Raw genomic sequence first — 22,892 nt, forward strand, 5'->3', positions numbered from 1 at the left:
TATAAATCGTTTAAGGCTGCATAAAATGCTGCCGTAAAACGGAAAACTTTTATTCATTATCAGTAGGCCCTATGTGGACTATAACATGAAAAATGCGTGGAAACGCGCGCGCGATCGTATTGGCGGTAAATGTTTGTTGTGGTTTTGCGGTTACAGAGAGTGCAGGATGTGACAAAGTTCTGTTAAATACGTGGTGGTCTGAACGCAGACCAATAGCTCCGTAAACACAAAGTCAGATCATGGAGGTAGAAATTTCTACCTCCATGGTCAGATGCACTACAGAGAAATTTACTACAGCACAAAAATGGCCAGCGAAAAAGGTTGCTTAGACCATTTCTTCTCCTTTGAAGCAAGCGGTGCAATTGAGAGGTAGGCCTATTATTTTTAAATATCCGTTTCGTAACTAAAATGTGATAAGAACACCCACAATTTCGATCCTGTATTTTTGGCTTACACTTGTTACAATAAGGCCGAGTAAAAAAAGAAACATGTTTAGTGTCTGGGTTTCTCAAAAATAAGGAAGGAGGAGGGGCTTTTTATTTTTTATTTCAAGGTGGTCGCCATGAATGTCAAATATCAACTGGTTTTTTTCTGCTGCTTAAATACACAAAACATTAATGAAACAGTTTAGTCAAGGTATTCAGACAAGACATTCAGATTTTTTTTTTTTTTTTGCTGAGATCATTTAAAATAACCCTTTTTCAAAAAAAAAAAGAAAAAAAAATGTGCATAAAAAAACTTAAGAAAAAAAAGAGGTGTCCTGTAAAAAGGAAGCGGGCGGGGACGCTAAACATTTCTATTTTTCTATTTTTACTTGGCCTAATATTATTATGTTTTGGGTATTTACACACCAACAAAGCCTAGTTGAGAATACCGTGTACAACTCTAAATTGGTACTTGTTGACCACAGTTGGTAATTTAATCCTTTTATACAGTCAAAAAGTTTTATCTTATACAAAATGACATGTTCTCTAAGATTTTGTTGTTTTCGCAATCTTTTGTTACATGCTGACTATAGACTGTTTTAGAACTGCATTGGTGTGTATCAACTATATATCAGTTAACATATTTAATACTAATCTTGCACTTCTTTGGCCCCCCCCAAATTTAATCTTTGCCCCCACTTGCCCCACCAAATGAAAATGTCTAGTTACGCCACTGCTCAAAACGTTGTTTAATATCAATCAGCTCTCCATTGTCAGCACTTATTTACTTTTTGATACACTTTAAAAATATTATGTTTTCCATAAAATGTGCATAAGGCAAGAGTTTTAATATATGGATTGCACATGACGTCATTAACCGCCATCTTTGATGAGAACCTAGGGGAAAAGTGCATCCCTTTACGCGCTGTACGTGCATGCACGACTCTAGCCAATGATTGCCTTTCACGTGTGCATGTTTCATCAACGATGGTGGCCAATGCAAGAGAGTCATTGATCTGCCATTGATGGTATAATGCTGTTGTAATAACCAAAGTCCAAAATGAAAAGCGGAATTCAGATTGAAAAACTACCCAGGCCCACTCGTTGTTGGCAGCAATATTGAACTAGTGTAAAAACAAACGAACATCGTATATGTGGCTACTATAGATTATAACATAGGTCACGTCGTATCTTTGAAAGGAATCACAGATTGAAATGAGGTTTTTTCGACCTTGTGATCCTCAACGTATACGGGCTTGGACATTATACTTGCCTACATTATTGTGTAGACATGGTAGACGACATAGCGCCCTCTCGTGCCCGTGGTCTTTCTGTTTTATTGGACTTCGAACCCATAAAATCACTTAACATTTTTGGTGGCATAAAATAAATTGAAAGCACACATCTCAGATAACAACCTTTTAGAATGAAACTAAACTCGTGTCTTCTTCATCCGGGTAGTTTGCTTCAAATAGTTCCTCCAGTGGCCGCTGGTTCCCCTCGTTTGCATACGTCACATGCCTTTGTATTACTAACTGATGGTTGCCTACCAGCTAACCTCTGCCAGCATGAACGACTAGGCTTCGTACCACCTGACAAAACAAAACATTTTAAAAAGGAGATAATAATGTGTTTGTCTTGTTTTTAGGGGGTTTATTATTGACATGTTTTTTTTTTTTTTTATAAACACACACCATAGCCCAAAAAACACACCGTAGCCCAACAGCCAACCTTTAAAGGTTGTAATATTTTTAAGGAGCTGTCAATCATAATTTAAACTTTCGCCAACTGCACGCAGTTTTCAAAATGTTTTTTTTTTCCTAACATTTTTCTCGTGACGTCATCACAGCTTGTACAGACTATTGTATTGTTTTTATTTTTGAGGATGTTGCATAGAGTCGTCACTGTACCAGCTTTTATTATAATTTCAGTGTTAGAAAAGTTTCCATAGAGTTAGATAGTTCAGTTGTTAGAGCACCGATTTAGAGGAGGTCGTTGGTTCAAATCCCAACTATAGTAATTGTTTTGTTCAACCCTAAATCAACTTGCCAACTAAAAAGATTCAAGCGACTCACGGATTATGTAATTGCACGATTCCTTGCATTGTTTCTTCCATTTAGCACCACTCCGAACAACCTGCACCGTGTGCTGTGACGTCACGATGATCGAGTGCGCGTTCGGTACGCGCAGGTTCCGGCTGATGATAGTCTTCGATTCAGTCGTCGTTCCTCCTCCCGCCGTAGTGGCAGCATTCTTCTCGTGAGGTGAGTCCACCTCAGCAGAGAAAAATGACCCGATCATCTTGATGGTGTGGTGGGGTGCTAAGGCCGTGAAACCCTCAGTCATGTCCCGCATCTGTTCGAAGTTCAACCCGCCACCCACTGCCCCTTGTGACATGAGCTTCACCTCGGTTGAGAACTTTAGTTGCTGCCATTTCTCGTAAGTCGTTCGGACGTAGATCTTCTCTGATGATGTGTTGGCAACGTAAATCTTCTGATCGAAGACCATTTTGTGACTTGAATAGAGACTATGTTGATTTTACACCGTGAACCTGTCTACAAAATCCCTAGAAGTATAGGAAGGTTCTTTCAACTCTTTGTTGCAGACCTGTGTAAACTAAAACAGTGCAACAAGTCAACACATAATCCGTGAAAATCACTTCCTCATTATTATATATTGCGAAAGTCAAAGTAGGCATGTGGTTACGGCCATATGCAGCGTCATGTCCTTCTTTGCTTGCTCGGTTGTCACAATACACGAGTGGGCAAAATCATGGTCACTGATTCTTCCTCTGTTCGATACATAAGGTAATCATTCCCCAATCAGTGTTCTGTACGACACTCACTTAAAACACATGCAGTCACCAAAAGCAACTTCTCCTGAAGACGGGCGAAGCCAACTGTTCGAAACGTCGAGACCACATCGGCCCTTTTCAGGCAACACTCCTCATAAAAGATATTGTTCACATGGTTGTATATAGCCGCAAGTTTACTATTTTATTCGTATACATTGTAGGCTTTGAACTCATTATGGGGTGGTATGGTGGATAGGAATTCCAAAAGGTCTTCTATATCCGGTTATGAAGCGACCTAATATCAATACGGGAAGTGGTTGACCTTGTCTATGTCCACACTCTGATACAACAGTTTCACCAGTCCAGTCTAGATCTCGCGTATATTATTTGAACTACCAGGACCAAAGTTGTGCGATTTTATTTTCTGAATAATGAAGCTTAACACTGGCTAGTTTGTGCAAAAATCCCACACCGGAAAAACTGCCCCCCCCCCCCCATACACCCCATCGGTTTGTAAACTTATATTTTTAAAGTGCCCTCTTTTGAATCTTCAGCCCATAATTTCCCATGTGTGACAGAATTTAAGACTAAAAGCGTAATCTTGGTTAAAAAAACTTCAGAGTTTTTCACTGCTTGTCGTCTTCAAGATGTTTGAATAATTATTGTACTTTTACACCACTGCCGTTGCGAGAGCGCCGCGCCTCTGACACACATGGCAGGCAGCCGGCGATGAGGGCGCACTTTGAAGTTATGACGTTGCCGGGGATCGAGCTACCTTTGACCCCGCGCTTAGCAACAACGAACAATCCCGTCGTAACATCATGTCAACAGCTATCACGGTATCGGGACGGAGAGTTTAGCTTCAAGCGGCAAAACACATCAATTTATTTCGTTATCAGCAAAAGAGAGATACATTTTTTACGGTTTTAGATATAAGACGACAGCCGGTACAATGTCGCTGCCATTCCTACCCGGAAACAGCTTTGACAGGAAGGTAAATACAGTTTGCATTCAGGTTTTTAGGTTTTCTGATTACTCTGAAATTTAAAAACTCTCTATTCAATCTGTGCGGTGTAAAGACAGTGCATGACAGTTTGTGACACTGCACGAGTTGCGCTACTCATGAGAACTTCTTGAAAATGGGGGCACTTTGATTTTGAACTTTTGAAAGTGGAATTTAGAAATTGGTCATTTGTTTTTATATAGTTTCCTGTCCATGTTCGTGCCTTTTGTTTGATTTGTACTTTTATATTTGCAGATTGTCATTGTCAAAAATATTAGTTTATTATAATAATTATTAATATTATTAATTATAATAAACAAAACAAAAATTAAATTAAATAGGGCCTATTTTATTATTAAATAATAAAAATATTTGTTTGTGTCGAAAACTGCATGTAACATTGCTATTTATAATTTGCTTATATAATTTTATTTATAAAAATGTCATGAGCATGATGAGTGTTTGTCCTACTTTGAATCATTCCTTGATAATTATTTGGTTTTAAATGTGTTTTTATGAACTTGCTCCACTCAAAAGTCCAAGACCAAAGTTGTTGTTTACTTCAATAAACACCAAAGGGAGTTACATTGTTGTGTTTCTCTCATTCACACACACACTATAACTAGCCCATCATACCCGTAACAAATAGCTGGGATCTACCCACCAGTTGGAACACAATACAGACTTTGTTTTTGTACGAATTCGAAGTGGCCGACAAAAGTCTTGCAAACGCAAGTCATGTTTGACATAATCTTTTACAATTTTGTCTTATTTAATCATTTATTTTTGTTTATTTTCCCCCAACTTTAGCTTGGACAAGAGAAATTCCACAAGTCGCACCAATTTGATCAAAGTAACAATGTCTCCATGTGGGTTGGAGAAACCAAGTCGGGTATCGGTGGTGAAAGGCTACTCGGACAGAAAGCCAAAGCTCAGCACAGTAAGATTCCACAAGGACAGGGAAACGCTGCACCGGCTTGGGTTGCATTCGACAGACAGGTAAAATATTCTTGATGAGCTAAATCATTGTATTGTTTACAAAAAAGAAATAACTAGAAGAAGTTGTTCTATAAGAATAAAACCCAATGATACTAGAACAGTTAAAGTAACAAACACCGGTAACTGTGGATGAAAGTACCACCTGGGAGGATAAAACAGAAATGTCAAGTTTAAAAATAGGAGGAACAGGAAAACAGGTACGAAGAGTCCTGACACCGAAGCGACAACACTATCTAGGAATTTTATTTATTTTTCCATATATTTACTAGGGTTGCAATTTTTTTTTTTTTTTTTCCTCTCAGGTTCTACGTTTTGATGCATTCTTCCAAGAAGCAGTGCATGAGAAGTCCGAGGAACAATACCGCATCCGCAAATGCAAGATCTACTTGTATCTTGAAGATGACTCCATACAAGTGATTGAACCTCAGGTCAGCAACAGCGGCATACCTCAAGGTAAATTAAGAACCCTAACCATCTAAAACCCATCAAATCCAACTTTGTTTTTGTTTGATTCTATTTGGCTGAGGGCTGCACCAATAAAAACATTATACAGTTTGGGCGTTGAGTTAATGAATGGTGTTTGACTTTAGACTGCACTTGTAAACTGGTTATGCTTTACATTGGATCAGGTATACCATCATAATCAAAGTCCAACTGCTTGGGTTTTGTGAGTTACTGTATGGTGATGGACTGAGGACTAGGAAACTGATAATGCAACATGGGATCAGGCAATAGACCACAATATAAATCAGAGTCAAACAGTTTGGATGTTGAGTAACTAAACTGTATGGTGGACTGAGGATTGCACTAGTAAACTTATCATGCTTCTACATAGGATCATAATCAGAGTCCAACAGTTTGGCTGTTGAGTTACCATAGTAATGAACAATATTAGATTGAGAATGGTATTTCAATACTGTACGTTTTTGCTTTTTGTACTAATTTTTTTCCGTCTTGAAATTTCTTTCAATTAGGTACACTCATTAGACGACACAGGATTCCCCTCCCACCTCCAAACGACGACCAGTTCTACACCATGGAACACTTTAACATCGGTACAGAAATCATGCTGTATGGACGCACCTTCAAGATCACTGGGTGTGACCAGTTCACTTATAACTTCCTGAGAAAGACGGGTGTCCGTGTGAATCCACCAGAAACCAAAACTCCAGATGACCCTTATACCAACTTTAGAAAAGGGGTAAGACTACATTTATGAGTTTTTGGACGGGAACAAATTAAAGCGCCTCTTAAATACCCCAATGCACCCACAGCAGTTGCTGTGGTGCACTGTGCTTTTGCTTTGGTGCCCTCTCTGCAAGTTTCCACATACAAACTTTTTTCCCCATATAATAGAAGTGTCTCTTACCACATAAAAATTGGTGTGCCCTTTCAAGAGCAAAGTTCAAGGCCTGCCTTCGATTTCACCAAATCTTTCTATCTTATGATCAATCTTGGGACTTAGGGTAAGTTAAGTAACAATAGACATTTGAACCCATTGAACCCATCCTAATTTAGGACGAGTTATCGAGATAGGATTAATCCTCATGTTTCGTGAAATCGGCTGCAGGGGCAAACTCCAAAGTTAAACTTCAATCCTTTTTAATCATTACAGATTGACGAATCTCAGCAGCCTCTCCGTCCTTACGAGAAAGTGGACACTCTCAAGCAGTTCTTGGATCACGACCGCCACGTTCTACGCTTCTACTGCTACTGGAATGACAAGGACAACATGTTCGGCGATTCTCGCGAGATGATTCTTCATTACTTTCTGGCCGACGACACCATGGAAGTTAAGGAAGTCATCCCGGCTAACTCCGGGCGTGACGCAACGCCGATGTTCTTGCGCAGAGCTCGTCTGCCGATGAGTGGACCGGAGCCGTTGAGGCAGCCTGGTGAGGTGACGGGACGTACGGTGCTCAACGTCTTCGGACCCATGGGTCATGGAGGACGATACATCTTGGACAGTCTTAAGGTAAATTTTTTTAATCTTGGGCCAATTTCGATTTCGGTGCTAAGCGTATATTTCATGGGTTAGCAGGGAATTTTCGCATTTGTGTACTCCACATTACTAGACATACTTAACTTACACAGCAAGCGCATTAAGTCTGCATCTGCACAGTAAGCGGAGTTGGGCTGTAAGCAGAGCCATGAAATTGTGCCCAGATCTAAGACCCCTGAAGAACCAGCATGATACTGATCATTCAAAGTGTGGTTTATTTTGCAGTTAGAAAACATTTTGATTGAGTTTTGTTCTAAATTGTATGTAAATCATTGAACACAAACCAAAAGAACCATGATGTTACTTTCGTTAAAGTTGATCTTTAACATATTCATACTTGCTTCGTTTTCAGACTGGTGCAGTCCACACAGAGTACTACAAAGAAAATGATCTTAAGATTGGGACTGAGATCAACATGTGGGGTCGCAAACTGACTCTCTGTGACTGCGATGACTTCACTAAGGAATACTACCGCTCCAAGTATGGCGTCAGTAAGTATTGTTGTGCTTTAAATGGGATTGATTTGTTGTTATCATGTAACAAAATCAATCACTATTACCAAGGCCCCTCATGGCTGAGCAGATAAGATCACCGGACTCAAGCTCTGATGTTTCTGCCTAGCAGAGTGTGGGTTTGAGTCCTTTGAATGGGGCGTAAAGCCGTTGGTCCCATGTGTTGTGTAATGCAAACAAAACTGCACTCTTTGAAAAAAGAAGGGGGTGCATCCCGGTGTTCCTGATTGATTGGCTGCATATTGCGCCACAGCACCTTGTAAACCAACATGGTGCCATGTAAGGGATTTGGTGTCGCACTTCAAAATTAGCTCCGTATACCTTGCAGGAAACACTGAAAGTTGAAGCACCTTGAGTGTTACTAAAATAAATGGCAAATGTGAGTGCTATTAATATTGTGAACTCAAAATTTCAGAAAAATAATTTATTATTTTTTTTTTTTTTCAGCCGCATTCACACCACTGAATTACAGGGGTGAGCCTTCACCAGGGATGAAGCGCGAGTGGCCGCCATACACTGGGTTCGGCTCTGAGGAAGATTCCTTATGTTCATGCATGGGACTCCTACCCAAGCCGCCAAGACGAGACTTCATCAAGTTCATGGAAAAGGACAGGCATGGACTTGACAGCAATGTTCTGCGTTTCGTCTGCCGACTTGACACTACCAAGCCAATTGATATTGACCGAAGGTTCATTATGTCGTACTTCCTTTCTGATGACACTATTTCTGTCTTTGAGCCTCCAGTTCGCAATTCGGGTAAGTTTACAAAGTTGTTTGGTGATGTTATTTGTGTTTGTTAAATCTTATAACCATTTTATAGTTGGTTTTGTAAGTGGTGTTATACCTTGCCCTCTGGTGACCTCTGGGACCCCAGTTCTAAACCCACTGGGGCACTATGTGGAGTAGGTTTTCAGTCCCTGCCTGACTGCGGTGTTTTCACTGGAATAATTTTCAGGGGTTTCCTCCCACATCTAAAACTGAAACTTCTTCCTTGTCTTCTCTCCATTGGATTCGTGGCTAGGGCAGTGATTAAGCTCGCTTTTCTGAGAGATCTTGGCTTCAGAACCAAAATAAATTCAAATGAAATTAAATGAAACCCGCACATCAATTGTAGATCTAGCAATGGTTACTCGATACTTTCTCAAGTCCCAAAGCAAATTTAACATCTATTACAATATTTTGTGACTTGATCTAAAAGTGCAATCATTTAAAAGTGGATTGAGTCTCGTATGTTGGATTTCAATATTGGTGTTTTGTTTAAATCCAGGCATAATCGGTGGCAAGTTCTTGGAGCGTAACCGTATCAAGAAACCGAACCAGGAACGCTTCGGCACGGAGCTCTCCGAGTATTACCTCGCCAAAGAGCTGTACGTTGGTAGTCGAGTCAACTTCCACAATCACATGTTTATCTTGATTGACGCTGATGAGTATGCATTCCGCTACATGGAGAAACACGCTGGAGAGGTGAGTCTTATATTGTTGTGGCTGGCTGAAGAGCAAAGATTGTAGTGTAAAAGATATGAAGGAAAAAAAGTTAAATTATAAACTAGCAATTTTTCGATTTTCCTTTTCTTTTCTTTTCTTTTGTTAACGGATATAAAAAGAGGCAGAGATAGGACATATTATGCTCACATTCATACATATAGTATGCCTTAAATTCAATTTTCCAATCAGGAAAAGTGCCGTCAATTGTCCAAGAAATTGTCTTACATAAAAATACTAACTTTTTCAAGTTTGACTGAAACTTCCAACTCAAAGAGACTGGGCTTTGCTAGACTGAACACCGAACTGTTTTATTATGTCATTAATAACCCTAATTTGAGTTGTTTTGTGTTTGATTTCTAACAGATGCCCGTTTCTGACATCAATCTGATCGTCCAGAAGTTGGGCCAGATTGCATCACGGAACATGGAACAAATTAAAGAGTTCTTCAAGAGAAATGACCCAGAGGGAACTGGTAAACTGGAGTACGACTTGTTCAGGTAAGTTACATAAATAAAAATAAAAAAGGCTACCCTATTACTGCATACAGATTTATTGGTTGAATTTTCATACACTCTCTTCAAGTAAATATACCCCTTGCATTTGACGCACCATTGACCCACCCAGCCCCCTAACTGAGTTCAGTAAAGACCTATCATTGGCCGATTGTTGTACGCGATGCTTGCATGTTTCATTTGTTTGTCAGCGATGACCGCCAATTTAAGGGGTACATGTTTACCAACATGACCGCCGGTGCTGGGCTTCATTCTCTTAACAAGCTTAGCAAAGTCCAACAAGTGTTCATAATTCTATAAAATCGACTCTTGTTATAAAAATGTTGATAGTACTTGCCATGTTTACCTCTTTACAACAGAAAGTTTGCTATACGAGGACATCAAACTAAAGAAACACAAAGTAGAAATCAGATACGCGACTTAAGAATTTGCACTTTATAAGCAGAACCTCTTCATAACAGGGCTCTTTAATAACAATGATTGACTGTACTAAGCTGAACTAAGCTATTAGTATCCTTGAAGTCAAAATAAATCTATTTCCTAACTTTTTTCAATAGAAACCTAATGGTGCAACTTGGCGGTTCAAACCTGAGTGAGCATGAGATCATGACGGTGGCTCGTTACTACAGTGACAGCCAGGATGAGAAGATGCCCCTCGAAGGCTTGGTGTCCGTCGTCCAAGAACAACTTCGTCGAAGCAACTTTGAGAACTTTGCTAAGCTGGTCGAGGGCTTGTCGTCATACGATACAGACAGGTCTGGATTTGTGGATGTTGAGCTCGTAAGAAAGACTTGCCGGGCCTTCCATCTGCCTTTGCCCGACGACTTGGTCAGAGCTTTGCTGTTCAGGTGAGGTTTTTCTCCTATATGTTCCTTGTGCTCTGACTTTCAGCAGTTTAGATGATCAGTCTGTTTTTTTTTTGTTTTTTTCTCATCAAAAACTGAGAACAGATATTTTTGCCTGAGGCAGTATTTTCTTATTCCTTTAAATTTCAAGCTGTTTTAGTCAGACAGATATCTAAGTGTGTTTTGTGGCATCTCGTGGCGGAGCGGTCTAGTTCACCGAACCCAAGTTCTGGTGTTGTCCGTCAGCAGCAGATCGAGTTTGGGTTTGATTCTTGGTCATGACACTTGTGTCCTTGAATTGAGCAAGGCACTGATTGGGACTTGAACCCACACTCTGCTGATGAGAAACACCAGAATTTGAGTCCGGTGCTCTTATCCGCGCTGCCGCGACACACCACTTCATTGCAAAATGCGGAAATAAGAAGAAGGGTGTAAATCTCAGCTTTATTAGATTAACTGAACTCTCTGAAAGGTGTGGATGCCTTTGGGTGTCCCGTGGGTTTTATGGCAACCAAAACATACAAGCCTGAACACACATGGTTACTTGAGCTGTGTATTTAACCTCCATTGTTGTGTGTCTACTGATCATGTTTAAGTGTACTTGCCAAATTAAACTTTACACAAACAGGATGGTTCATTAGTCGCGGGTTTATGTGACTGAATATCCGTTTTCGTTTCCTCTTTTCAGAATGGAGAAGAATGCCGAAGGCAAAGTCAATTATGTGATGTTTGTTGGGTTCCTTAACTGGAGAGATAATGCGGTTACCCTACCCCAGTACGCCCCTCCCCCGACCAAGATTGACGAGGCTTGGACGGGATCGGAGAAGAGGGACAGTGTACTACGAGTGAACTACGCTGCACTGTTGAACACATTATTCCCGGATCAGTCTTAGAGTGAGTGAACGTGGGCATGTTTGGTGGTATTTATAAAGTGGGGAATTTAAACAAGGGGGGGGGGTGTTGGAAATAGGTTTATGTAACAATAAGGCTAATGCAATCAGGATTTGTTTGATAGGTCTTCTCTGATTTCTAAACTTGTATTTGTGCCGAGTTTTTGGCTTGAATTCAGTGGGCCCTTCAGTGGAATCTGGAATCCTGACCAATGATTGGTGAAGAACTGTCATGCATATTTTAAGAAAGCACCAGACTACTTATGAATATTCATAACAAATCCCGACTGAATTGAAACTTTTTGACACCAGTAAATCCTACATTTGCAAAGATGGGGACCATGGCATATGACAGTCAGTGTAACATTACAGTGTAACAATAAGTCAAATACATATTATCGAATTTGAAATTCGGTTTATTGGGGAATTTTGTCTTCTTTTTCGCCCTTTAAATTTTGAAATTTTACAAGATAAATAAAACATCCTTGTATTCCATTTGTATATACAGTTCAAAAAGTTTAGAGTTTTTTGTAAAGTAAGCAGAAAGTCTTCATTTCATTAAATATTATTGTCCATAAGAACTATTGCAAAAAGTTAACGTCATTAAAACAGCAATTATAACTTGTGAACACTTTTAAAGCCGTTACAAAACGCTTGTTATCCTTGAACATGAAGTTTCCAAAAGTATTTTATGAAAAGATAAAGTAAACTTTGTAACTCTTAATATTTAAACAGCGGTGGACGGAATGTGTACATAGAATATCAATTGGCAACAGGCCATTTGGAATGCATTAAAAATCAAACTAAAACAGTGGAAAGCACAGTAAAGTCAAGGCATCTCACGGTACACCAACAGCCTGGTATCATCTACATGATAGCGCCCTCTCTAGTTTCGTCCTGTTCAAGGTGCACCTCTATTGTGTAAAGCTTTTATACTCAAACTTGGGTGCTGCCAGAAACTTCACTGCTGTATTTTGTTCCGTATTAATAGATATTAATAGATTGCAGGTCATTTAATGCCACTACATGTACATGTATATGAAAGAATGTAACAGTTTTTAGAAGTCTCAATATCCTGTTTCCCAACTGATTCCGTCCAGAATTTTGAATAAAAGCACTGAGTTTCTATACATAACATAATCCAAAATGCAATTCTTTTTTTTGTTTTATTTGTGAGTTAAAAGAGGTAGAGTTGTTAATAAATTTATGATTTTTCGATTGTGTAATTTTTCATTTCCATCCAAATAAATTCTGCTTTATCTAAACAACAAAAGATTTGTAGAGATGCTCATTTTCCATCTAGTTTTAACTATTCAGGACTGCAAAGACAATTTTAGATAACGTTGACGATAATTTGGATGAATGCACAGGGTTTTTTTTTCAGGATAACTTGGCACCTAAGAGTCTATTAAACCTTCAGAAAAAAAAAATCTACTCTTTCATTTGTCTAAAAAATATTACAACTCACTGCACTGTTTTCATTGTACAACATTTTACCCATCGATGTTTTGATATCAGTTGTGAAAATATTCACAACCCCGTCAACGCCTCCACTTGTACAAACAGTTGGTTGATAAAGTAACTCCTTTTAACCATAAATCAGTTCTCAAGTTGGGTGAGTAAGCACTCCTGTTTTTCTCTCAGCTTTGCCCGCTCATCTTCCACCGTCTTTCTTTCTTCTTCAAACATCGCTCTGCAGGACGAAATTAATTGAATCAAAACATCAAATATGATCTTATTCGAGTGATCTTAAATATTTATGAAGCTATCTTTGCCTCTTGTTAAGGGGTGCTTGGAATAATTATACTCTGTGTGTTGAAACTCATTTAAAAGTATCGTTTTTTTCTTTATTCACATTTGAAACAATTTCAGTCAAGATGTTTATTTGCAGAATTTGCACTGACTAAAGGGTAGTCAGATTGGCTCAGTGGTTTCTGCTGTGGTGCCCTTTGCAATGTTCCAATACAAGTATACTTTATCCTAGTAGAACTATGTACCCTTATTATCAGAAGAAAAATGGCATGTCCCTTCAAGAATGAAACTCAAGGCCTGTTTGATTTGTGGAGTTTTGGGTTTGAGGTTTTATGGGTACATTGTATTCAAGAAATGTATGGGTACATGAATTGCAACTATGGTAGAAGGTGTAGTAATTGGAAGAGACAGTGGTGAGATAAATCTTGACGTCTTAAAAACACATTTGGCTTTTGGAAATATGGCGGGAATAGGGTTGCACAGTTTGTTGGTGTTGGTGTACATGTACTGTATACATGTACAGACAAATTGACCAAAACTTAACAGTGTCATAGTATTGTGCCCACTATATCTCAAAATGGCTTTTGTTTAGGGCCCAATTTTACAGAGCTGCTAAGCACAACAATTTGCTTAGCATGAAATTTCTTCCTTGATAAAAACAGGATTCCCAACCAAGTTCCCATTAGTTGTGTATTGCTTATTACTGATTCAGCTGTTGTTTTGTTATTCTGAAAAACACTTGGAAATTTGGTTGGTAATCCTGTTTTTATCAAAGGCAAACATTTCATGCTGAGCAAATTTTTGTGCTTAGCAGCTCTATGATATTGGGCCCTGTTCTTCAGATGAATGTTTGTGCAACTGCTTGTGCTGAGGTGTATGGGATTATTATAAAGTTCAATGTCTTCTCACTACCTCAAGAAAAGCTTACTAATCTTACTTACAGCGTTAGATACTGGAGTTCCAGAGGTATCTCTGAGAGTTCAGTTGCTCTGTCCTGCTTCCTGGCGACAATCTCTAAGGCTTCAAACACTCCTTGGAGCTTCTCCACTTGAGAGTCTGTCTGATTGACTGCAATAAAAAAACAATAGTGGGGATCAGGTTGGATGGAATTGTTTGTTATTATTATTAACTGCCTTTCACCTCTGTGGACCCTGGTTCAAATCTAACCTGAGACCAACAAGCCTTGCTTGTGGATTGGAGTTTATTTCCACCAAGGAATCTGATTGATTGACTGAAATGAAAACAATATTGGGGCCAGGTTGGCTCAGTGGTTTCTTTCTCTGCCTTTTGCTTCTGTTGATCCTGGTTCGATTCCCACCTTCGACCAGAACGTTGCCTTGTGGATTTGGTTTTTCTTTCCCATCTGTTTCTCTATTGGGGTTTCATCTCACATCTAAAACTGAACAATCCTTCACAGTCTTCACTAAATTCATCTAGCTATCAGTGCTATCTGCGCTAATGAATATTATGACAGGTCCCAAATTGAGTTCCTACCTTTCTGAGTGATATCTTTTTGATCTGCTTTTACCATCCCTGTCTCTGCTTGAAGTGAATGATCAAGCTGGTCAAATCAACAAAACAAACAATAAAAAACAAATTACCTTACTAATAACTACATGCTATGTTTAATTTCAGTTGTTTAACTTTTGATCCAACAAAGTATCACTCTTGGTTATAAATTATCCTCATAATTCAATTACCATGAGATTTTTTTAAGGACTTGAGTAAAAAAAAGGAAGTTTTTGTTGTATTGTTTTATTTATGGATTTGTAAAGATTTGAGATTTCAGTTCAGATTTCGTTTTGTAACTCAGAGTTTCTGTTGAACATTCAAGGATTTTCAGCTTTGGTTGAGTCTGATGTATAACATTTATCACAGTAAATAAGTTAAATTATGCTTCATAGGTGTACTTACATAAAAGTCTTTTCCATTGTGAAACATTTCAGCCAGACCGGCCAGTTTCTCTTTAAACTTTTCACTGAGAAAAAAAAAAAGGTTTATAATATTTACTTAATTTTCACCCCTCTATTTTGTTCAGCCTTCACAAAGCCATGAAAAGTAAAATTAGAAACACACAGAGGCAACAATAGAGGGCCCCTTTTAATACAATAAGCTTAACCACTCCCCTGTGAGTTAATTTTGAAGAATGTTACTATCCTCCAAACCTTTTATAAACTCCCATATACATTATACTTATGAGTTGCTGAAACCCTTACGTTTCTTCAAGTTGTCGAGCTTCTTCATTCTTGAAAGCTGTTTTGATGTGAGCAATTCTGTTCTCTACCTCCTGGTTAGCATTATGCTGACTGAAATCAAAGACAAAATAATCCTGAAGCCTTTCATTCAGTAAAGAACTTAAATGTCCTGGGCTGGATTCCACAAAGCACTTAGATCATTTTTTATCTTAGGATGAGTTGTCAATATTACCATAGTGAATTTTGTTACAGCCATCTTTGCTTAGCAATTAAGACAGGGGCCCAATTTCATAGAGCTGCTAAGCACGAAAATTTGCTTAGTATGAAATTTCTTTTTTGATAAAAATAGGGTTACCAACAAAATTTCTATTTGTTGCATATTGCTTGTTACTGGTAATAAGCTGTTGTTTGCTTATCCTGAAAATCATGTGGAAATTTGGTTGGTAATCCTGTTTTAACCAAGGAAGAAATTTCATGCTACGCAAATTTGTGTGCTTAGCAGCTCTATGAAATTGGGCCCTGGACCAAGACCAGAACTCAAACCCTCTGCAGCTTATCAGAAACACGAGAGCTTGTGTTCGATGCTCTTTTAAAAACTACTCTGCAGACCATACCATCAACTTTGTTTTTGCAAAAAAAAAGAAAAAAGGGAAACTACACCAAGTATGCAAAATTGTTGATCATTTTTAAGCTATATAACACAAAACAAACAGAAATCAGCTGACTGCAGCTCTTAATGGTTTATGGTGGAAGTGAAGAGCAACCTACCATTCGATAGCAGCTTGAGATTGAAGTACCTTAAATTGGGTCACCTTTAAGGTGTCCGTCATCTTCTGATTTGTCTCTTGTGCAGCGTTGTACTTGCTCAAAGCTATAAAGAAGAGAAACAAATTTTTAGTTCCAACTCATTATACAAAAAAATTGTAAAGCCCCTTTAAACTGTTTGATTTAAGTCTTTGCACATTAAAATTAATTACCATCAGTGTGCAGTGCCTTTAAGAACATGAATCATAAGACGCCCCCATAAGATTCGGAATCAGACAGTGAAATAACTAGCATTGATTAACAATAATTTATAACATTCATGTTTACCACAGGTGCTGACTCACTAGGTAAAACTCACCTGCCTCATAAGGGATTTAAAGGGAAGATACAGCCATTGAATCAATCTTTCCAATTTTCTGTCTTCAAAACAAGTGATGTTTTTTAATCATAAAAGAGGGATGGGTCAGTCAGGTTTGCTCAGTGGTTTCTGTCCCTGCTTTTAAACTCTTGCATGTGGATTTATTGGGGTTTTCCCAAGAGAGGTTTTCCTCCCATATCTAAACTTAAATGTCTTCCCTGTCTTCTTAAGTTTGTGTGATGTTTCCAAAGGACACTTTGCAGACCAGATAATTCAGATGTAGAGTTAACACAAAGAAAACTTATACTTTTCTGATCCATAAATTAAATTGAGATACCTGCTTCGTATTTGCTTTCCAGAGATCTCCTCCTTGCTCTTGCTTCGGACAGCTTTCGCTCATTCCTTAACTTTTCTGTTGGATAGATAAGGGTGTTACTGTTATCAAAACTAAGTCACTTGTGGGACTCGAACCATCCAGCTTTTGCATAATATAAACAATGCAAGACCCTCTCTACTCCACAATTTCTTCATGATCATAAAAATGAAATAGTTCAACATTCAAAACTGCTTATTTATACATGTTCATGGCTTACCACAAACACAGCCTTGAGCTTAGAATTAGAAGAAAAGGGTTACCCCAAACTTAGTCTTCAATCAACATTGACAGACCTTATTATTTGTTTATTATTTTGCTGTTGTTTGAAGTTATTCAATTTTCCTGGGCATGCTGGGAGTGGCCCGAACCGAGATTATGATGGGCGTATCCTGGTAAAAAGGGGGGAAAATACAGTACCTTGCTGGAGATCTTTTATACTATTCTTGATGACATCAAAGTGAAAACCTGGCCCCACATCTGCCATGATGAGCTAACAAGAAAAGGGCAAAATAGTTATTTAGTTGGCAAAACAAATACAGAAGAAAGTTGAAAATCGCTGATTTGTATTGTCCGGAAACTGAACAATGTCAATGACGGCAACTTTTTTTCAGCTTACAAACGTTACTTGAAGCCAATCTCGTTAAAGTATAGGGATATAAAATAAAGGCAACATTTCAATTGAGGATACTAATTTTATAAAATATTTATTGTGAACATTATCACCTGATAAAAGCAAATTGAGAAAATAAAACTTTTGAGTTCGGTTTTTCAGTGTGAGCAGACGACGTTGACAAATCTTGCGCTTTGATTTAGTGCTTGACGACCGTAAATCGCTGGTAGTACGCGCATCAAAACAGTGTCAATTTGTTGGGGTTACCAGCTTTTTAAGTCTCAGCTGTGGTTTCAAAAGAGGGCGCTGTTGTAAAGGAGTCATTTTGATAGATTTTAAAAAGAAGTTGCAGACGATAACAACAATAATGTGTTCGATTCCAGTGAGAAGAACGGAGATTATTTGGTGTGCTGTGGGTTGGGCATCTTAAAACAATTAGTGCAGCTCAACACCAACTCACACTGCACAGAGAACAGCCAGGCACAAATTCAGGTAGGTCTTCTCAGAAGTCAGTTGACACGAGAGAACGAACCACGTGTGTTAAAAAATAAAGTCAATGAACTGTATACAACTATCATTACGTTATGACCCCACCTACCTACGTACATTAAAGCCAGTGGACATTATTGCTATACCAACATGATTGTTAGCATAAAAACTTACTTGGTAGCAATGGAAAGCTGTTGGTAGTATAAAATATTGTGGGAAATGGCTCCCTGTTAAAAGGTAAAAACAATGAACTATTATAATTATTCATTATCATATGACCCCACCTACGTACATTGAGCATTTGCCATAGTCGACTCTATTGACATGTTAGCATAAAAAATTACCTGGTAACAAGCAATGGGGAGCTGTTGATATTATACAACATTGTGGGAAACGGCTCCCTCTGACGTAGTTTTCGAGAAAGATTTTTTTTTCACGAATTGGATTTCGAGACCTCAGAACTAGGTTTTGAAGGTTTTCAGTGTCTTTAAAACAATCTTGCACTAACCAGTAAAAATAATAGATGATTGATATAATTATTGCAATTTATAAGGGTCCAGTAGGTACGTACAGCCATGCATGGAAACTGGAGTGTTTAAATATAACAGCCACACTGTGATTTGAAGAAGTGCAAGTGCACAGTGCTTCTAAAACTGAAAACCTAAATAGTGTATTGCATTGAATCTTTTGACATGGGTTTAGGTTCAGGTTCATGTTTATGTCCATTGTACTATATAGACAGTACAAATAACATAAAGGAAAACTACTTTCAGAACTTAATAATACAATGGGGTCGAGGTCAGACAAGAAGCCTAAACTTGACAAGGCTGGGCCTCTTCAAAGGCCTCGGGTCCATTATGCAAAAGCAGCACATTATACTATAGTGCTACACAATGTCCATGGTTTTTCTAATGGCGAACTTTTGCCCCATTGTATGGCCGGACAACAAACTCAAATTTCATGACGTCAGTGTGGAACTTTACTGGGCCAATAGGGCATTAACACCACGACAGGCGATACCCCCCTTGAACTTCCAGCCCCGTTTTTACAACAATGAATAATAAACTGCGTACCGGGTATGAATATTTCACAAGAGATTTGAATGTTCCTCTGCTGCATGTTTGATGAATCAGAATTGATGTTCAGAGATTTATGTTTGAATTAATTACTAATGCATTGTCAGTTGCAGCTGCTCTGCTCATAAATATTCATAGAAAAATAATGATCGGGCTACTTTGAAGTATGTGCAATTATTTCATACACATCGGCGTCAGGAGTTCAGATGCGAACTACACATTTTTTTTTCAGAGTGCGTGAAATAAAGACGTAATTTATTCACGCTGGGTTATGACGTAATGGACTCATTCAGTAGACAAAGATGGACGTAAATCACGGATACATTGCAATGATAGATCGAGCATTAATGTTGAAAAAGTATAGCCATACAATTAATGGTTCGTGTGTGAATTGCCTTATTTTTACGACGGACAAACTTTCTATTAGGCCAATAGGGCACTTTAACAGCCAGATGGGCAATACCCTGTAAAACGTCCAGTCCCATTTACAAACAATGAATAATAGACAACATACCGACTATATCACCATGCCAACGGATGGGAGATATGCTGACGTAAATTTCTCCAAATTTCCTTACAATTTTGAAAAAATATAGATAAAGCAAGAAATTGCCTTTTCCTCACCCGTGGCGATGTGTCTCCCAGACGGCCCATCCTCACTGACTCAAACGGTTCAAGGATGATCGAGCACGGAGAACGAGACTCACAAAATATTCTCATAAAAACTAAAAATGTGGCTACTTTCCATCAAAGTCTCGGTCGTTCCCACGGTCACACGGCACTGTTTGCTACCCCTGTGGGATTCTCTCAAGTGTTTCTGGTCAGTTAAACACCTACATTGGTCTCAAGGGTACCCTTCTCTCAGAGGTACCATGATACCACTTGAGATGTGAATAGGGGTCAGGTAAGAAGGTTCCTTGAGAATCCACACCAACTTACTACGGAGGGAAGGTTGCGATTTTTTTCGAAACACACAGAAAAACACCAGGCCCGAATTCCATAAAGCTGTTTAGTAGACAATTCTGCGTAGTAAATCGTTTTGGCTCGCAAGAAATGACTGGGGTACAAGTCGCACTATGGTTACTGCGTGGTTCTGGCTGGTAAATGTTCATTTTTCGTTTTAGCAAAAAAATGTTGATGCTTGCAGGCTTTATGGAATTAAAATACATCAATTTGAATGGCACATAAAAACTCTCTCCAAAGTGCCAATCAAACATTATAATACAAATGTGTATGCTTTACTCTTCATAAAACAAAAGACAAAAGTGTCAGGGCCATTAACTAGAAAAACAACTGACCGTTTTGTCCCTCCCCCTGTATATTTGTCAAAACAATTATTGTGCGGTTTCAGAGAGAATTAAGGCCGTCAATCACCGTCTATATGCACCCGGCTAATTTTAACGTTGAGTACGGCTTACGTTTGTGAACTGTTTTCACAACCTAAAAAGGCGCGAACCCCATTCCATAAGTCGGTCAAATTTTCAATAAAGATTCTTTTGTCATTAATTGTGCTTTTTGTTTTTCCAGCCCCAGGGTAAGTGGAATGAAGGCCTAATAGGTCATGGTTAGCTTAACATTGACAAATTATTGAAATCCATTTCCCTTTAGCTTTAATGTGGTGGAAGTTCATTGCGTAGCTGGAAATACAAAACGGCATTAGCAGTTTAAACAAAATATATACAACAGTTTCTGCCTATTTAACTCACCTCATTGCTGCAGGTTCAAATTTGTAGGGAAAGCTAAGTTATTGGCATGCCAGACTGTTATTATAACTCTCAAGTGAAAAGGTGAATCATAATTAGCTGTAATGAAAGACGAGGATAAATAAATAAATTGTGGTGGTGGTTTCTGGTACAGGATGGCCGGCCGTGGAGGTTCCCCTAGTTTGGTAGATATGTTTTATCAATGAATAAAATTTATATGACGGTTCCATCTATTTTATCAATAACGTAACACTTAAGGTTCTGGAGAAATAACAACGAATGTTATAAACCGATTGTCCCCAACACATTTTGTTTTTAATTAGGGGGCGCTAAAACAAAATTATTTTCTGTCACCCTATGATCTTAATATTGAATCTCTCTTGAGTATCTATAGTGACGACACCCACGGTGTCAATTTTAACACCCAAGTTTTTGAAGAGTATCATCTTCTATGAATGAGTACACAACCCCAAACTACGAGACCTAACCAACGGCTCTTGTTAGAAGAAACACTTCCAAAATAAGTAAAATTTGAAACTTTGCATGGTGGAAATACGATATGGAAAGGTTTGCGGTAACACCATGTAATGACTATCTCGAATGAGTTGGGGTGGTTCTGAAAAGAACCGTTGGTTTCAACTCGACGTTTCGATCAGTATGCTCTGATCGTCTTCTGGAGAAAAGTAGTACTAACAAAATAGATCAAAAAAGATTGTTCTCGAAACATTGAAAATAAATATATTTTATTGTTGTACCGTCTCTTTATAACACCACTCCGGTCAGCAAATGCAAGCCTAGGAGAAACTTGAGCTCGGCAATATAAATATTTAAGACGTTTATTCCTTGGATGATAACTTCAACTGATAAAAGTTGTTTTCGAGGCGGAAACTGAAGCGTAGAGCACCTGTTCTGATAAACATATAAGTGGTAATCGCAGGTAAATCAAATTCGATTCCTGACGGATATAGAATGCTACAGAAAACAGGTTTGTTTTATTGCAATTTATCTTTAAAGGCACTTGACACTTATTACTCAAAATGATTAAAACGTACTTTTTTTAAGAAAGAGGTAATTTCTTACACAATTATGACAATAAAATACTACAGCTAAGGCATTTTATTATGCATCTGAAAGCACACAACGTTGTGCAATGAGGGTGTTTTTCCTTCCATTATTGTTCTGCAGCTTTGAGGACCAATTGAGCCCAAATTATCACAGGTTTGTTATATATGTGTTCGGATACACTAAGTGAGAATACTGGTCTTTGACAATATTATTACCCAACGTGTCCAGTGCCTTTAGTTTGTTTTGATGCCACCTTCATTATTTATTCATTCCAAAAGACATTTGAAACTTTTTGGATCTGAGGCGGGAAACTGGACCCGACAGATTCATCCGAATGGAAAGGTGATTAAAGAAGTTTTTATTTCACTATAAATACTATCGGTATAAAAATAGTCGGTATATCAATTAAAGTAGGTCATAAAAGTGACCCATAAAAATGTCGTCACGGTGCATATGCGAGACCAAAATAGCGAAATTAATTAGTTTTATATTTATGTCGGTGACTTTTTTTATGTGAATGACAGAGTAAAGTAGACCAATACTGGCTGTACAGACAACATTTCTTGAAGAAACTTAACCCTTCAAGGCTTCGACTATGTAATGGGCAGAGGGGGGGGGGGGCGGTCTTCTTTTTTATAATAAATAAAATAAATCTGCGAATATTTGGGCTCAATTGGTCGTCGAAGTTGCAAGAAAACAATGAAAGAAAAAACACCATTGTGGCACGAATTTATATGCTTTCAGATGCATTGGAAAGGCTTCAGGCCTGAAGTCTTTCACAGATTCAAATATTTGAGTGAGAAATAATTACCTCTTTCTCGAAAAATACGTTACACTACAGAGGGAGCCGTTTCTCACAATGTTTTATACTACCAACAGCTCTCCGTTGCTTCTGCCAAATGTAAGATGCTATATATTTTGAGTTGTCACCATGAAGAGTGTCCAGTGCCGTTTATAAAGGTCATCGAATATTGAGCTTTCTTTTCATTCACTGACGTCACAAGGTCTGGTTCCACAACCCACACTGATTTCAGCC

At 38.4% G+C, this 22,892-nt stretch overlaps 3 protein-coding genes and 1 long non-coding RNA gene across 4 annotated transcripts in view; 2 read left to right on the forward strand and 2 right to left on the reverse strand.

Moving 5' to 3' along the window:
• Positions 1-3,469, reverse strand: LOC139945602 (uncharacterized). The gene is made up of 2 exons (XM_071943011.1): positions 2,501-3,469; positions 1-2,017 (listed from the first exon to the last, which is right to left on the reverse strand). Exons 1-2 carry the CDS (start codon positions 2,931-2,933, stop codon positions 1,893-1,895), a joined length of 558 nt encoding a protein of 185 aa, XP_071799112.1. The 5' UTR covers positions 2,934-3,469; the 3' UTR covers positions 1-1,892.
• A 549-nt stretch (positions 3,470-4,018) lies between these two features.
• LOC139945596 (EF-hand domain-containing family member C2-like) lies at positions 4,019-13,020 on the forward strand. The gene is made up of 11 exons (XM_071943005.1): positions 4,019-4,213; positions 5,033-5,221; positions 5,524-5,674; positions 6,196-6,422; positions 6,837-7,196; positions 7,576-7,714; positions 8,183-8,491; positions 9,003-9,199; positions 9,584-9,717; positions 10,290-10,580; positions 11,266-13,020. Exons 1-11 carry the CDS (start codon positions 4,172-4,174, stop codon positions 11,468-11,470), a joined length of 2,244 nt encoding a protein of 747 aa, XP_071799106.1. The 5' UTR covers positions 4,019-4,171; the 3' UTR covers positions 11,471-13,020.
• LOC139945600 (uncharacterized) lies at positions 12,385-17,760 on the reverse strand. Its single transcript, XM_071943007.1, has 9 exons — positions 17,637-17,760; positions 17,331-17,403; positions 16,875-16,949; positions 16,183-16,285; positions 15,436-15,525; positions 15,134-15,197; positions 14,714-14,780; positions 14,161-14,287; positions 12,385-13,160 (listed from the first exon to the last, which is right to left on the reverse strand). The coding sequence occupies exons 2-9, from the start codon at positions 17,395-17,397 to the stop codon at positions 13,067-13,069; spliced, it is 687 nt and encodes a 228-aa protein (XP_071799108.1). The 5' UTR covers positions 17,398-17,403; positions 17,637-17,760; the 3' UTR covers positions 12,385-13,066.
• A 116-nt stretch (positions 17,761-17,876) lies between these two features.
• Positions 17,877-22,892, forward strand: part of LOC139945604 (uncharacterized) — a 68,089-nt gene continuing 63,073 nt past the window's right edge. The window contains exon 1 of the long non-coding RNA XR_011787093.1: positions 17,877-18,015. This is a non-coding gene — a long non-coding RNA (uncharacterized lncRNA). The remainder of the gene's footprint in view (positions 18,016-22,892) is intronic.

The sequence above is a fragment of the Asterias amurensis genome, chromosome 12 (genome assembly GCF_032118995.1).
Source record: "Asterias amurensis chromosome 12, ASM3211899v1".
Taxonomy (NCBI): Eukaryota; Metazoa; Echinodermata; class Asteroidea; order Forcipulatida; family Asteriidae; genus Asterias; species Asterias amurensis.